The 16,040-nt window shown below is 46.7% G+C and overlaps 2 protein-coding genes across 2 annotated transcripts in view; one reads left to right on the top strand and one right to left on the bottom strand.

Moving 5' to 3' along the window:
• Positions 1-8,997, bottom strand: part of PTPN11 (protein tyrosine phosphatase, non-receptor type 11) — an 87,657-nt gene extending 78,660 nt beyond the window's left edge. Inside the window, exon 1 of the mRNA XM_006900980.1 lies at positions 8,689-8,997. Within this exon, the coding sequence (XP_006901042.1) occupies positions 8,689-8,702 (14 nt within the window). The 5' untranslated portion in view covers positions 8,703-8,997. The remainder of the gene's footprint in view (positions 1-8,688) is intronic.
• Positions 8,998-12,226: 3,229 nt separating this feature from the next.
• On the top strand, positions 12,227-15,610 carry RPL6 (ribosomal protein L6). Its single transcript, XM_006900979.1, has 6 exons — positions 12,227-12,466; positions 12,552-12,647; positions 14,091-14,234; positions 14,498-14,546; positions 14,965-15,149; positions 15,458-15,610. The coding sequence occupies exons 1-6, from the start codon at positions 12,227-12,229 to the stop codon at positions 15,608-15,610; spliced, it is 867 nt and encodes a 288-aa protein (XP_006901041.1).
• The last annotated feature ends 430 nt before the right edge of the window (positions 15,611-16,040 follow it).

Raw genomic sequence — 16,040 nt, 5'->3', positions numbered from 1 at the left:
GCTGGTGCGCAAGGCTATCTCCTCTAAACCAAATAAATGCTCCTTGCAAACATGGACATTATCTTCATATTTCTTTCCGTGCTGCCCAGGACTCTTGCACGTACCTGCTTGTTAACTGCACACAACCCTCCAGCATGCACGAGGATGAGCTGGGCTGCACTTTACAGTGTCTGAGTCCATCTCAGGGTTCTCAAGTTCATGGTCACTATCTATGACTCCCAGAAGCTCAAGCTAGGGTTAGCTTGCCTTTCCTTGAAAACATCAGCATTGGGTAGCCAGGATGTTGTTCCCAAAAGACAAGCCATGATGCCAGGCCACCCTACCTGCTACCTTCAACCCAGCTGGATACGACATCTCTCCGGAGACCCAGCGGGCTCAAAGTGAGTGGCTGGCCATCATATCCTAGCTTAAATGGGATATCTGCTTCAGCTTGATGACCCCAACTGCCAGTCAATCATCAGAGACCCTGCCTTCACTCGTTGGACCTGTGCGAGCTCAGCAAATGTTCACCCCAATTTTAGGCCCACTCCCAAGCTCTCACTCAGGGGGGCTGTGTTGGACATTGGGGCCCCTCTTCTTCTGGTATCACGTTTTCAACACTGACAGAGATAGGAAAGGAAAACTGGATGGAGAATTTAACAGTTGGACTGTGATGACTATATGTATTATTGCTTAACTAAATCTTCTATGAATCATTTTAAAGAAAACAAACAAGCACATCAGTATCATATGACAAGTGTCGCCTGTGTTTCCAAAGGGGCAGGAGGGATTAGCACAGTGTCCTCTATTGTCCCACAGCTGTGACAAAGTGCACGGAGGCCCGTGAGGCGCAGTTGCAAACCCCAGTACTGCTTAGTCTTTTCTGCAGGGCCTGGGGCGCCCTGTGCGGTCTCCACATTAACGGACGTGCAAGGAGGTGAAGCGGTCTTAGCTGCGGCCCCTACACGTAAGCAGCTCTGGCCAAGAACCTGACCTTAAAGCCGGACATAACGTTAATAAAGACGCCTAAAAAAATTGACGTTAATAAAGAGGGGGAACTGTCCTTTTTCAACAGGGCAAGTTTATTTACTCCCACAGGAGATAAACAAACATGGCCACCAGGGAGAGGTTGGGACAAAATGTACTTGTCCTGCCACAAATAAACCAAAAGCTTTAGGGCCTGGGAATACGTTAAACTGCCTGCCCGTTTTAGCTCGAGTCCTGGTCCTGACCTGTCAGAGAGAAGAAAGCAAAGGGGAAGGATGGACCACGTGCAGACGGACCACCTGATTGGTCAGCTGTGCGAGGAGAGGCGGGCGGACGAGCAGTCTCACAATCCTGATTCACCATCACTGTTGCCAATCATCCGGGGGCACGTCATTCATTTACTCAGTTTCCCTCCCTACACTGTTGAAAGCAATCAGGACATTGAATAGACGGACATTCTAACTGCTGAATACACACAAAATTTAAAAACCTGAGAAGCCCTGGTGGCACAGCTCAGCTGCCACCCAAAAGGTCAGAGGTTTGAACCCACAGGCCGTTCCTGGGGAGAAAGGCCTGGTGATCCATTCTGTAAAGGCTGTATAGCCTGGGAAACACTCAGAGCACTTCTTCCTGGGGACAACCAACCAGTCGGGTCAAAGGGCAGCATGGACGCACAGCCACCTTACATAGTGGATACTGTAGTTAGTGTCACAAAGCAAATAACTGTGCATGCTTGGATGAAAACCCACCATGTGCTGTATTGAAAGGGAAGGGGGAAATGTATCCTATGAGGAAGTTCTATTCTTAACAAACAGCATACAGCAACAAAGTAAATACACATTACATATTGCTACATAGACCCAATACACATTACGTATTGCTACATAGACACATTTAAAAAGAAACCAGAAAAACCCACTAAGCCCTAAACTCACTAATTAAAAAGAATTCTTTTGAGTGCTATTAGGCTGTGGGCTTTGCAATAAATGTGACCAGTGTTGAATGGAAAACCCAACAGGCTCTGGAAACTTTCAGCCAAATGACCATAAAAAGTTTAAAACAAACAAAAAAAATAATTATTTCAACAAGCAAGACAGAATAGAACTCAGAGGAAGACTGCATTTCAGCCTCTGCTCGAATTATTACCTCCTCACAGAGACCCTTTTCTAAATGTCATAAAAAAAAAAACAAACCCTGAAGCATAACATGATTACAGGTAAAAATAAGACAAATAACACATGCCTTATCAAAATGAACCATGTTCTCCATAAACCAAATAAAACCCAATGCTAATGGTGTCAATTCCAACTCACAGAGACACTCCACTGGGTTTCTGAGGGCTTCTGTAAATCTTTATCTGCCATGCAAAGACTGCTGGGTTCAATCCTCCAATCTTCTTGTTAGCAGCCTGATAGGTAACACACTATGCCGACTGTTTTATTATCTTCCTACCATGCATCACCACCTGGAATTCTTCTATTCATCCTTGTATTTGTCTCTTCTCCCAGCCAGGAACAAAGCTTTTGTCTATCTTATTGTGTCTCCTACCTGATTCAATAAACCACTTGCTGAATGGAGGAACACTGAGGTCAAAACGAATTTGTAAAAGAACAGTTTTGGAGAGCTAAAACTATCCGGTTCGAGACTTCTATTAAAAACTACAGTAACTGAGCCAGCTAAATGGAACCTAAGCAGACTCACACACAAATATGCAACTCATTTCTAACAAAGGTGGCAAACTCCAAGTAGACAAAACAGTCTCTTCAGCAGTGATGGAATAACTGGATATCAAAACGGGGGGGGGGGAAAGAAAAAAATTATACACTCAATAATTAACTCACAGTCAATCATTAAGCCTAAACTTTTTAGAAAATAAAACATTTGAGATCTTCAGCTAGGCAAAAGATTCCTTCTAAACTATCCCCAAAGCATGACTGATAAAAGAGCAAACGGACAGACTTGGCTTCATCAAAATAAAAAGCCTCTGCTCCTCAAAATCCACTGTGAAAATGAGAAGCTAAGTTAGCAATGTGAAGGGGGCGGGGAGAGAACTGGCACTTCTGATAAAGGGCTGGAATCCAGACTATATATATCCAGTGGTGAAGCATTCAGTTGCTAATTGAACAGTCTTGGGTAGAATCCAGCAGCCCCGCTGCAGGAGAAAAGGCCAGGTGATTTACTCCCCGTGAAGATTGGTGGTGGTGGTGGTGGTGTGTGCGACTCATATGCATAACACCTCCAAGCCCTGCCCTCTCCTGAGCCAGTCTCACTGTCTCAGACACACCTAATCCCATTATCCCAGCTACTGTCTCAATCCATCTCATCCAGGGTCTTCCTCTCTTGCACCATCTGTCCTTCCACCCTTCCAAGCATCATGTCCTTCTCCCAGGACTTGTCCCTCCTGACAACATGCCCAAAGTATGTGAGACGGACTTTCAAAACCCTTGCCTCTAAGGAACAACTTTGTTTCACCCTCTCCAGGACAGACCTGCCTGTTCTCTTGGTGGTCCATGGAATGCTGAACATTCTTCTCCAGCACCACAACACAAAGGCATTGATCCTTCCTGTGTCACCCTTAGATATTCTCTCGCTCTCTGATCCACAGCAAGTAATTACAAAGATCACAGCCCATATCAGGCTCACCTTAGTCTCCAGGCTGAACCTGAAGCCCTATTGGACAGTTCTACTCCATCATATCCGGTCACTGTAAGTTGGAGCAGTGGCAGCAGGTCTGGTTGGGGTTGTCTTTTGTTTGTTTGCGTGAAGGTGCTGTTATGAATATCACCTTCACAACAAAGAACAACATTATATAAAGAACTCTCAAAACTCAGTAACAGTAAGACATATCTAAGGGCATAAACAGGCAAAGATTCGGGCACTTCGTAAAAAAAAAAGATGGAAAAACTCATTTGCCATCAGGCTGATTCCAAGTCATAGTAATCCTATTTATAGGACAGAGCAGAAGTGCCCCCCAGGGTTTCCCAGTCTGTAATCTTTAAGGAAGCAGATGGCCACCTCTTTCCCCAGCAGTGGCTGGTGGGTTTGAACCTCTTTAGTTAGCAGTAAAACACGCCTGACCCACTACGCCACCAAAGCTTCTTAGAGAAGATGCCAAGCAAGCAGATGGAGATGGTGCTCAAAACTTATTCACCGTTAAGGAGCCAAAGTGAACCACCCATGAGACAGATGCCTGTTGTTGTTGTTGCTGTGTTTTGCTGAGTCAGAACTGACTCACAGCTGACCCTCCAGGAGGTTTTCAGAGGTAGTAAATTGCACAAGAGGAGACTGTCCACCTTTCTCATAGTGGAGCAGTTAGTGGATTTGAACTGCATACCTTTGCATGGGCAGTGCAACTGCTTACCACTAAGCCACCAGAGCTCCCTACGAGATGCCTCGTAGATTGAATACAAATTTTTTTCAAAGGCTCACATAGCAAGTGTTGTCAAGGATATTGGAGGAATCGGAAACATTCATCTGCTGCCAGTAGGAATTTAAATAGCATGACTACTCTGGAAAACAGCCTGGCAAGTTCTGGAAAAGTTAAACATACATCCACTATCTGATCCCTCCATCCCCCCCCCCCCCCGTAGGTATTTACCTAAGGGAAATAAAAGTGAATGTCCCTCCAAAGACATGTGTACGAATGTTCAGAGGCCAAAAAATGTGGAAAACAACCCAAGTGTCCATCAACAGATGATGGGTAAACAAACCATGGGACATCCAGACATAGGGATGTTGTTCAACAATGCAAAGAAATACCTGCTGACATACACTATGGCACGTATAAACTGCAAGCTAATTATGCCAGACCAAAATGATCACACACGATCCCACTCATATGAAATTCTAGGAAATGCAAAGTTACTCTAGTGACAGAAAGCAGAAGAGCTGCCTGAGAACAAGGAAGGGATTATAAAAGGGCACGAGGACACAGCTCAAGGGGGTGAGGGACATGTTCTATCTCAGTGTTTATCCTGGTTTCACCATTAGCAACACATGTCAATACCTAAGTATTTTAAATATGTGCATTTTACTAGAACAAGCATACCTGAATAAAACTGATCAGAAATAAGCAGCAGACTTCCAACCTAAAAAAACTAGTCCACATTAGGGGTTGGGGTTTTAAATCGTTACGTTGTGTTTTTCTCTGAAAGCAGTTTAATGCTTTCCCTAGTGGTTCTCCCCTACCCTGGTTGTTCTGCACATTAGTTTTCTTACTAATCACAAAGACATGTTTCTTTCTCTGGTGAATACTGACTGGAGCCTTAAAATCTCTCAAGCAATCCTCTAAAATGCAACTTAGATGTTCTCTCCATGTCAAGAACAAAGAAGGGGGAAGAAAAGCAAAGATGTAGCAAAGAAATGGAAATAACCCAAAAGTGCCCATTAACAAACAAATGGATGGAAAAACTATGGTATATTCATGCAACGGAATACTATGCAACACTGAAAAACAAGGAACTCGTAAAACATTACACAACATGGGTATCCCTGGAGGACATTATGCTGAGTGAAATCTCTCAGTCACAAAAGGACAAATACTGCATAACACCACTATTATAAAGCAGGACTGACATGGGAGGTTGGGAGGAGAATAGAATAAGAGTAGATGGATTAAAAAAATTTTTAAAAAGTTCATAGATAATGAGCACTGCATTAGAACAGATGAAGGAAATAACTGTTTAAAAGGAATACTTGATTAGGCATTACATGTAGGACAACAGTCCAGAATAAGAGGTACATTGAAAAAAAAAGACTGGGGGAGAGCAAAGGCGGGAAGAGGAAGGTAATTGTGCAACAGTGAATGAATATTTTTAAAAAGAAAGTGAACTAGGGGAGAAAAATGTTCAACAATGAATGAATGAAAATTCAACTTTTCTGTAAATGTTCATTAAAATTTTTATAAGTATTAAGAAGAGCAAAGATGTACAGAAACAACTGGACTAATGGACCACAACTTCCGCAACCCTAAGACCCTGGCTCCCCCTGCTGACCACTCAGAAAGGGGTCACAGTTGGATGGATCCTGGACAGAGCAGGGGAAATGTGGGACAAAACAAAACATACACACAAAACGGACAGGCTTGTTGGTCTGACAGAAACTGACTGAACTCTCCTAACTATGGCGCTTAAGTCACGCTTCAAATCCCAAAAAAAAATTCACTCCCTGGCTCAACTTTCCATTAAACAACAGACAGGTCTTTAAGGTGACCAGTAACACCAAGTTCCTTAGCATAACCAAGTTTGTACCGTCCAAAGAGCAGCGCCCGAAAACAGAGAGGGGTCAGGACAGTAGGAGTTATGAAAATGAGAAATCACAGGGAAGAAATTGGATGAATATGGTTATGCTGTAGATATTACAACCAATGTCCTCAAACAAACTGTCAACGGTTCAATAGAAAACCAATATACTTGGTAAACTTTAACTCAAATAATAATTTTTAAAAACTGGGGGGAGCTCTGGTGTCCTAGTGGCAGGAAGCTGCACTGAAAGCCCCAGAGGCTCACGGTTCGAATCTACCAGATGTTCTGCTCGAGAAAGAGGGACAATCTCCTCCTGTACTGGTCAGATCCCATTTGACAGTACACGCATAAGAAATAATAAAATTTTTTAAAAAAATTACTTTAAAAAAATTGAGGGGACCAATAAAAAAAACTATAAAAACGGGGAGTAAATCATTCCTAAAGATGTATGGAGACTGTTTTCATAATATGAATTCTCAAGGAGTTCACATTTTCTTTCTGTATCCATAACACCCACTGAAAAACCTCTCCCACTGAGTCAATTCTAACTCACTGTGACCCTCGTAGCAGGTAACGGCTTTACAGAAGGCTGCCCCTCTTTCTCCCCTGGACCAGCTGATGGTTTCGAACCCCTGACATTTTGGTTAGCAATGCAGCACACTCCACCACCTGAGCTCCTTCTATCCCCTAATAGGTGAGCAATGATTATCAGAGCTGGAGGAGGGGAGGCGAAATAACTCCCTTCCAAAGTGTCATCCTTACCACTTGCTGGCTTGGCAATACCCACACTTTTGTGCTGCTAAATCCGTAGACTGGACAATGTAGTGTCTATTAGTGAGGGGCCCCTCTCCCCACCCCCACCCTCCCGTCTTTTTGTCTTCTAAAGAAGCAGATCTTTACTTGTCTGGAAAAAGCAGACCCAAAGCACAAAAGGCTCAATGACTATTTGGCAGATTAAAGAATAGGCAACTGTCTTATTTAAAAGGTCCCTAAAGAATTGGGCCATTGGAGGCTATACACTTTTCTGGTGAAACTCGGTTATGTATTATCCAGCTCTGTTAACATGTGCCAACGGACCCATTCAAGTCACTCACTCAAGAGGAGGGCTCGGGTTTTCTCTTTTCTCCCCTTTTTCTTTCCAGATACATGAATGATTAACATGCAGGTATATTTTCAGGACACGGTTTTAATATTCTGCAGTGTATCTCGTTCAAATAACCCCAGCAGCTGGTAACTGTTTTGCCAACATCTAAGACAGTGACCATAGACTGCACAGGCAGTCACGAAGAATAGACAATGGGCCTTGCACGTGCGCGTGATATACAAAGACTGGCAGCAGAAAACAGCAGGGTCACTATCTGAAAACAATAGGTCACACTGCTGTTTCACAACAGAATTAAGACTGACAAATGACTAGCAATAGCTGTAAAATAATAATTGCTCCGTGGTGAGTTAACAGCACGGATGCTGACTTCACCAAGCCTTTGTGACTGACCTTAGCAAGCTAACTCCTGAAACTCAGTTTACTGATCTGTAAAACGGGGATACAAGCTTAACAGGGTTTCACAGAGCTGTAGAGGTTCGTGCTCCCTTAGAGGAAGCGCTAAATAGATGTTAGCTATTAAAGGTAGTATTATTATCAGCCTTAGCTTTCAAGGGATCTCATGACTCATGAATCCGGAGTTGAGACAGGCTTAGGGTTCAAATCCCGTCCTTTACCAAGACGTTAACTGTGAGCCTCAGTTTCCAGACTCTTAAAAAAAATGGGGCCGTGAGATTGGGGTGAAGGCCTGAGTTAACTTGCTAGAGCTCCCTTCGCTCACGATCTCCCCAAGCGAAGATTGCCGAGGAAGGAAATACTTCTAATAGCTGCAGATACAGTCACTTTTTCCATTTCTGGCACGTGAGGAGTTGGGGGAAATGGAGATGCAAAGGCATATATATATTTATGTATATATATATATGGGGCTCAGGGGTTCGGTCAAAAGCGAAGTCTCCCAAGGGGCGCAGCAGGCAGTGGCCGGAGCCAGCGGGCTGTCAGGGGCCCGGGACTGCCCAGCGCCTGCCCTCCGCCGTCCCGGCCGAGCAGCCTCCCCGAGCGAGCAGGGTTATTTCGGAATCACCATGAGGCAATTCTCATGAGGCAATGGGTCAGGAATGCGGCGCCGAGCCGGGCCGCCGGCGTCCTCGACTCTCCCCCGGCGCCTCTACCTGCCCGGCTCGCCCGCTGGCATCCCCCGGGCTGCGCGAGCCGGAACTCCGGGCGGCAGGAAATGAATGGGGACCCGCGGGGTGGGGGCGCGGAAGGGCCAGGCCCCCGCTGCCGCGAGATCCAGGGACGTCAAGGAGAGGGTCTGCCCGGCCCAACCTGGCGGCCGGGATCCGGCCGGGGCGCCCCCTCCCGGGCGGGGCGGACGACCAAGATGGGGGCCCAGCCGAGGCCCGAGCCAGGCAGAGGGGGGCCCCGGGGCTGCCTCACCTCCGCGATGTCATGTTCCTCCCGCCCTCCGGCTCCGCACACGGGCCCGCTGCTTGCTCAGGCTTCGCTGGGTCCCGTCACATCAGGCTGGCCCAGGAGAGGCCCCGCTCGGGACCGGACAGAGAGGAGGGGGCAGAGCCAGCCGGGCGCGCGCAGACCCCCCCTCCAGGCCCGGAGACCGCGGAGACTAAGCAGCCGCCCCTCCGGCCCCGCTCGCTCCGCCTCCTCCCCCGCCCTACGCGGCCCGCGCCTCCGTGACGTCACGCGCGCGACGCCCACAGCCACTTCCGGCTTCCAGTCCACCGGAGGGTGTTTTACGGGCCGGCAGGCGGGCGGGCGCTGGTGCCCGACGTCCGCCTGCAGTTAGCAGCCGCCGCTCGCTTCTTAGAGAGGCCTCACTTCCTTCTTTAAATCTTGACAGTTGGGTGTGAGCTCTGCGCTCGGTGTCAGACGAACTCTTTCGGACCAATCGCAACCTCTTCCACTACGGCGCTGGCTACCAAAATCGAGAGTCATTCATTTTATTCCATAAAGCAGTTGCTCCATGTATTGGGTATGCAACCTTAAGAAAGTGTCTTAATGATTCTGCCCCTCGGTTTCTTAGAGTTACCGGGAGGATTAAATAGGCAAAGTGCTTTAGAACTGTGCTTGGTCTGCATCACTCAGCGGCAAAGCCCCCGCCCCCCAGCCCCTGGGTTGCCTAGGCTGCATGTAAATCGCATGGGAGGGAACTGCCCATCTTTGATCATCCGAGCTGCTGGTGGATTTGAACTGCTCGGGAAGCGTGACCTCCGGGCGAGCAGCGCAACTCTGCAGACTAGGCCACTAGTGCCCCTGGCCTGTATATGTACTTTATCATTGTTAGGGAGCTCGGGTGCCGAAGTGTGCAATGCCCTTAACCTAAAAACCGAGCGCCTCTGCTGTTTCCAATCGTTAAATTACTTAAAAAAAATCTCACTCATTACCATCGAATGGAAACCAACCCAGCTGATCCTCCAGTGAGTTTTCAAAGACTGTAAATCACATAGAAGGAGATTGTCTATTCTTCTGCCACAGAGCTGTTGGTGGACTTGAACCATTGGCCTTTGTGTTGGCCTCAGGTCACTAAGATTCAGACCCACTCAGTGGCAATGAGTTTAAGTAAACTGTTATTATGGTTATAACGTTTCATTAAGCTAATAGCGCTAGTAAATAGCAGAGCTAGGATTTAATACATCTGTATTGCTTCAAAATTTTCATTTTTGTACCATGACTTACCATCTCTTAAATGAAGAACTCTCCTACAATGAATAAACTAAGAACTTGAACACTGATGTGCTCCTCATAAAAATTTGTCTTCAGTATATTGTTGATTTTAAGAAGCAGCTCTTCAACAGGCCGTGTGACCTGTTCTCTTCATCCTCCTAAAATCCTGGTCACACCTTAGAGCTTTACAGATCACATTGTTTTTCCACACTATCATTCACAGAACTGTTTTAATAACATTAATCACTGTTGTTTGATGTGATTAATTTTATTACAATTTAGAATCAGCCCCTATTGTGTGTAGTGTAGTCTTTTCCTTGCCTTCATCTTTTGCATTTATTGTTCCAATTGCCATTTTCATCCTAACTTGTGTGTTTATTTATCCAAACCAAACACCAAAATCAATTCAAATCTTCTCCAAAGCGTCCCTAGCAGAGATAATTTGTAATTGTTTCTCTGTTTGCTTTTCTTTTACTGGTGTATCTCTCCAGAGCAGCAAGGAACAGCCTCCATTGAGATTATACTCAGATTAGAAAAGATAGCATTAAACCAACGTAACCATGAGAATTTTCCAATTAGGGTCTCACAGGAAAGATTTTTTTTTTTTTTAATGTGAATTATTTTCCAGTATCTTTACTAAGCAAAATGAAAATGTGGTAAAGCTGTTTTGGAACCCCAGAAGTATTGTTGAGCCCTTTGGTGGTTTATTGGTAGAATTTTTGTTTTCAGCACAGGAGACCTCCTGGGCAATGCATGGCCTCATCCTCCACCATCTTAGCATGTCGCTAGGATACTGAACAGAAAGAAATCTGGTACTCTATGTCTGAAAATTAACCAGTGAAAGCCTTTTGGATCACACGGGTCTAAAAGAAAATCTATCACGGGATGGGCAGTCTTTCCTTACGTTGTGCAAGGTGTCGTCATGAGTCATGGCGACCATTGGCAAAGAAGACACTTTAAGACAAAAATAATTCACTCATTTACTCTTTGCCGTCGAGTCAGGAGCAATTCATAGCTGACCTTCAGTACGTTTTCCGTATTGACTATCTTTCCCCACCAGAATTTCTGGTGGATTCGAACCCTTTGCCTTTGAGTTGGTAGTACAACGTCTAACTCACTACTCAGCCACTTCCCTTTAAAAGAACTACATTTCCCAGCATGCTCCACACCAGGAAGGAAGTGCTACTAACGTCTTCCCGTGATCCTTTATAGACCGGAAGGGGCTTGCTTAGTTCTTTTTCCCATCTTGCAAGGTAAGAATGGACGTGTTTGCTTTCGGGACGTGCTTTCAGGCTGTGGATCCGTCGCCATCCATCTCAGGACGGCACCAAGTTGACACGTAGAAGGGTCAGACAGCCTCGTGGCCAGCTAAGAGGCCTTCTAGACGTCTTATTTCTCTGTGTTTGCAGCGGGTGAGGTGGGTGCCGCCTAACCTGCGGCCGCTCGTCGCCCTCCGGGGCTGGAGATTCGGGGACCGGCGGGGATCCGTAGGCTGGCGCAGCTGGAGGGGGCCAGGCGGGCGGCGCGCGCTCTAGAACCCGGGCCTTGGTGGCCAAAGACGGTGCCGTTCTTCCTCCGCCACGTTAATGTTTGAAACGGAGGCCACATAGGATTTTCTCGTCTTCGCGGCCGGAAGCTGTTTTTAGGGCTTTGCGTTTATTGACTTTTTTTTTTTTTTTGCGGGGGGTCCGCGTTTGGGCAGGCTGTCTTATTTGCCTTTCTTCACTAGCACGCTTGTCTCCTAAACTGAGTTTTTTTTTAAATGTGTCACTGATCTTAAAAGCAGAGCGTGGTTGCGCGTTCAAGGTTAGGGACCTGTTGATGTTGTACGATTGTTAAAGTCAGTTTTAAAGTTTTTTATTTCATAAGAAGGGAATGACAGCGTAGAGACTTGGGGCTACTAAGCATTTGGCAGAACTTTCCGAGGCTACGAAATCTCTAGATCCTCAAGCTGGTTTAGGGAGAAGTTGGGTGTTTTGGGGGGTTGGGAAGGGGCTTGGGAGCTGAGATGGATGCTGGCTCCTTGGTGGGGAGGGTGATGTGATGTGAATATTGCTTTGATGAGGTTGTTTTGTTTTGTTTTTGTTTTTTTAATTTTCTTTATTTTTGTGTGAGTGTACCGTCAAATCAGATCTGACTGGTACAGGAGGAGATTGCCCCTCCTTCCCCGGCAGAGCATCTGGTGGATTCGAACCGTGCACCTCTGGGATTGTAGTTGCAGTTCTTGACACTAGGCCACCAGAGCTCCCCTCCCGATGAGTTTTTACATAACCTTTTTCTTCTTTATTGGCAGATGGCGGGTGAAAAGGCAGACCCCAAGGAGAAGAAGCCTGTGGCCAAGCATGAAGCCAAGAAGGCAGATGCGAGTGGCAAAGCTAAGAAAGCCAAGGCCACAGGCAAAACCCCCAAGAAGGGGAAACCTCACTGCAGCCGCAACCCTGTCTTAGTCCGGGGAATCGGCAGGTATTCCCGATCGGCCATGTATTCCAGGAAGGCCATGTACAAGAGAAAGTACTCGGCCACCAAATCCAGGGTAAGGGACGAGAAGGGAGCCCTCAGCCGGGCGGTCTGTCACAAGTTGGGTCTGCTCCATGATGTCTTAATGCCACCTCTTGTAGGTTGAGAAGAAGAAGGAGAAGGTTCTTGCTACTGTCACAAAACCAGTCGGTGGTGACAAGAATGGGGGTACCCGAGTGGTGAAACTGCGAAAAATGGTAAGAATTTGAGGAGGGTGAAGGGTATGCGGGCCTATGTCGGGTTATTTGGGGTGCTGAGCTTTTGGGAGGGTCCGGAGCGCAGTGGCTTATCCGAGCGGGTTTGCATCTTGGCCCTAGCTCTCGTTGCTTGGTCTGAAGAAGGTTCTTTCTCTGTGTCCTGTTTTCTCCTTAGAAAGCAAATAAAAGGATAGCCTTGCAGGGTGGTGTGAGGGTTAAATGAAAAGAAACACAGTGACTGTGGATCAAGTTTTGGCGCGGGAACATTACTTCCCTAGAGTGTATGGGGGCAGGGGTCTCCCCACGGACGGGCCTGTTTGCGCCTTCTCCTCGGACATTCCAAGCCCCTCACCAGGAGAATTGTCACACCTTTGCGGGGTGGCACTCTATGGCTTGTTTTATTGATGTGCTTTCATACTCTAAAAACAAGACAGTTCATTAACATGAGGTGCTCACTCGTGACCCACACGCTATCGTTATCTTGTTGCTTGTCGTTTTGTATTTATGACAATGGGTGGGAGGTGGCTTGTTAGTTTGTTTTCAAATCCTGATGGTTCTGTGCCTTGGTGAGGGGCATCTGGCAGGATTGAATGCCAGCCTCCCCACTTGTGAGCTCTGGAAAGGAGGATTCTGAGGCGTATGGCCTTTGGGTAGCCCAGGCTGTCCTGCCTGCGGACTAGGAGCCCCGTGCTCCTAACCAGAATACAGAGCATTTGGTTTGGGGATGTTGAGGGTGAGCAGAAACCACTTACCCTGAAGATGGAGAAGAGGGGAAGGGAGGTGGCACTTGGCTCGCCTGGCTCTGGAGAGACTGGGCTGAGCTCTCCTGCGGGAGCGTGGGGAGGACTGTTTTCGTGATGCCAGTTTTCTCTAAGTGCCTGGTCCTGAGTTCTGGTGCTGCCGTCCGTAGGGAGCTGTACAGTCATTGCAAACTTGTTGGGGGTTCGAATCCACCAGCAGCTACATGGAAGACGCACGTGGTGGCGTTTGCAGCCTCAGAAGCCCAGTGGGAGGGTCATTTAAGTGTGCTTCCACTCAAGGATGAGTTTGGTTGGCCTGGTCTTTGGGGCCTGCTAATTGGTTCGGGTGGTTCTTTGTCTTTAACATGTGAGCCATGTTTTGTGTAGTTCTTCATAACAAAGTCGGTATGCTGGTGGTTTTTCTGAATGGCTATTGTTTAATATTGTTAGAGGGCTCAGGAAAGAGACGTTAACTACCAAACAATAGTAGCAGTGATGTTGGCCAAACTTGAACTTAACAGGTTCACGAAGGTTCCTCATGCGGTGCTTTCTGACTTTTCTCTAATGGGGGAATAAATGCATTTGAGTAAACAAATAGCATAATATTTCTATTAGAATGTTGGGGCAAAGGTTTACGTGCCAGACGTTGAACTCTGCTTTCTCTGGTGGCTATTAAGTACCTTGGTGGTCTCCCTCCCTCCAGCCCAGGTACTACCCTACTGAAGACGTGCCTCGGAAGCTGCTGAACCACGGCAAGAAGCCCTTCAGTCAGCACGTGAGGAGGCTGCGTGCAAGCATCACCCCTGGGACCATCCTTATCATCCTCACAGGGCGCCACCGGGGCAAGGTGAGCACGAGCCCCTGCTTCTGCCTGCGGCATTGGAGGCCCTGGCTTGTCCTCCGGGGGGACTCTTTCCTCTCCTTGTGCTGATGACCTTTGTATGACTGGCTGTCATGACCAGCTTAGTTTACCCTTGTTTATAGTGTGCGGTTGCACAGAGCAGAACTGAGCGTGTTAAGACATTTTTCACACATGTATTTTGGTGGGTTCCGAAGTTGTTCTCTAACTGTAGAAACATGAGTACATTAGCATTTCTGTTTAACTTACAGAGAGTGGTTTTCCTGAAGCAGCTGGAGAGTGGTTTGCTCCTTGTGACCGGTAAGAACATCCTTGGGTTCTGTGTTCTCTCCAGCTTACTTTTTGCATGTCAGTTTTATCACCAAGTACATCTTTATAGGAGATGGAGTGTCTGGTGGGCTTGAACTGTTGGCCTTGTAGTCAGCAGTCAGATTCTTTATACTTTGGGGTAGAAGGTGGTCCTGGCCTACTTGATTGGCTTTTCCCCAGTCTGTGTGACTTTAAAAAGACACGAGGGAGGAAGGCCTTGGACAAAAAGCTCCTGAGTTAAGTCTCTGCTGGGAGTAGTAAGAACAGTTTGGAGCTCCTCCCCACCCCCAGCTTCAAAAAAAAACATACTGGTGGATTCGAGCGCTGATTTTCCCCAAATGCATCCTTTGTGCCTGCTCAGAGTCAGCCCTTGACTATTATTTACCTTCATCCCATTTTTCTTCCTTAGGGCCTCTGACCCTCAATCGTGTTCCTCTGCGGAGAGCACACCAGAAATTTGTCATTGCCACCTCCACAAAAGTTGACATCAGTGGTGTCAAAATACCAAAGCACCTCACTGATGCTTACTTTAAGAAGAAGAAGCTGCGCAAGCCGCGCCACCAGGAGGGCGAGATCTTCGACACAGAAAAGGAGGTGAGTGGCTGTTCTGTCCTAAGAGGCCCTGAGCGTTGGGGCTGGGTGTCCTGACGCCACAAGAAAAGCTGTCAGTGGTGAGGCCAGGCAGATGTGTGTTGTTTGTTTTCTGGGTTCTTTAGGCAGCATCATCAGATTTGATGAGACGTGCAAATCAGAAAACTGGTTTTAGAACCTGTAGGGGATGTTGCCTCTATTGGCCTTTAACTATTTTCCTCGAAGTGAGGGCTTGTGACACTGGATTTGTTAGTGGACTAAGGAATTGGACCCTGTGACATGCTTATCAAGTGTTACATTTTTCTTTTCAGAAATACGAGATTACAGAGCAGCGCAAGATTGACCAGAAAGCTGTGGACTCCCAGATCTTACCCAAAATCAAAGCCGTTCCTCAGCTCAAAAGCTACCTGCGTTCTTTATTCTCCCTCACCAATGGGGTTTATCCTCACAAATTGGTTTTCTAGATTATTGTAGACCTAATTAAATAATGTTTAGAGTATGATTACCTTGTGTGATTTGTTTTCATTGGTAGGCTGAGTAGTAGGGTAATGGCATTTTTATTTTTTTACCTTGACGAGGAGGAATGGGAGGGTGGGGGTTAGTATTTCTGCTTTTGGGGGATTCCTTTTCATGGGCTTTTGGGCTAGGGGTCACCCTTAATCCCACCACTGGCATCAATCATCCTGGTATTTATTCTCTCCCTCAGCAATGAAAGGGACTTAGCCTCACAAATTGGTGTCCCAAGTTCAGCTGATCCCTAGACTGTTTCCAGCTCTCCATGTAAAACAGTGGCATGTCACCAGTGATCCCTGAACAAAGCTCTGCTAACGTGTGCAGGGAACTGTGGCAAAATTACTTTCTTAACCTGTTTTCATAATGAGCTCCTATGGAATT

The sequence above is a fragment of the Elephantulus edwardii genome, unplaced genomic scaffold, assembly GCF_000299155.1.
Source record: "Elephantulus edwardii isolate Elephantulus edwardi_28Jun2011 unplaced genomic scaffold, EleEdw1.0 scaffold00304, whole genome shotgun sequence".
Classification (NCBI taxonomy): Eukaryota; Metazoa; Chordata; class Mammalia; order Macroscelidea; family Macroscelididae; genus Elephantulus; species Elephantulus edwardii.
Note: the sequence above shows the minus strand (reverse complement) of the source record. Positions and strands in the feature narration are given on the sequence as shown.

What these genes read in the sequence shown, in the direction of transcription:
- RPL6 (XM_006900979.1), top strand. Translation starts at nt 12,227, where the DNA reads ATGGCGGGTGAAAAGGCAGACCCCAAGGAGAAGAAGCCTGTGGCCAAG. An exon ending in TGGTGAAACTGCGAAAAATG is followed by an intron (nt 12,648 to 14,090) that starts GTAAGAATTTGA and finishes CCCTCCCTCCAG; the next exon opens with CCCAGGTACTACCCTACTGA. An exon ending in CAGGGCGCCACCGGGGCAAG is followed by an intron (nt 14,235 to 14,497) that starts GTGAGCACGAGC and finishes TTTAACTTACAG; the next exon opens with AGAGTGGTTTTCCTGAAGCA.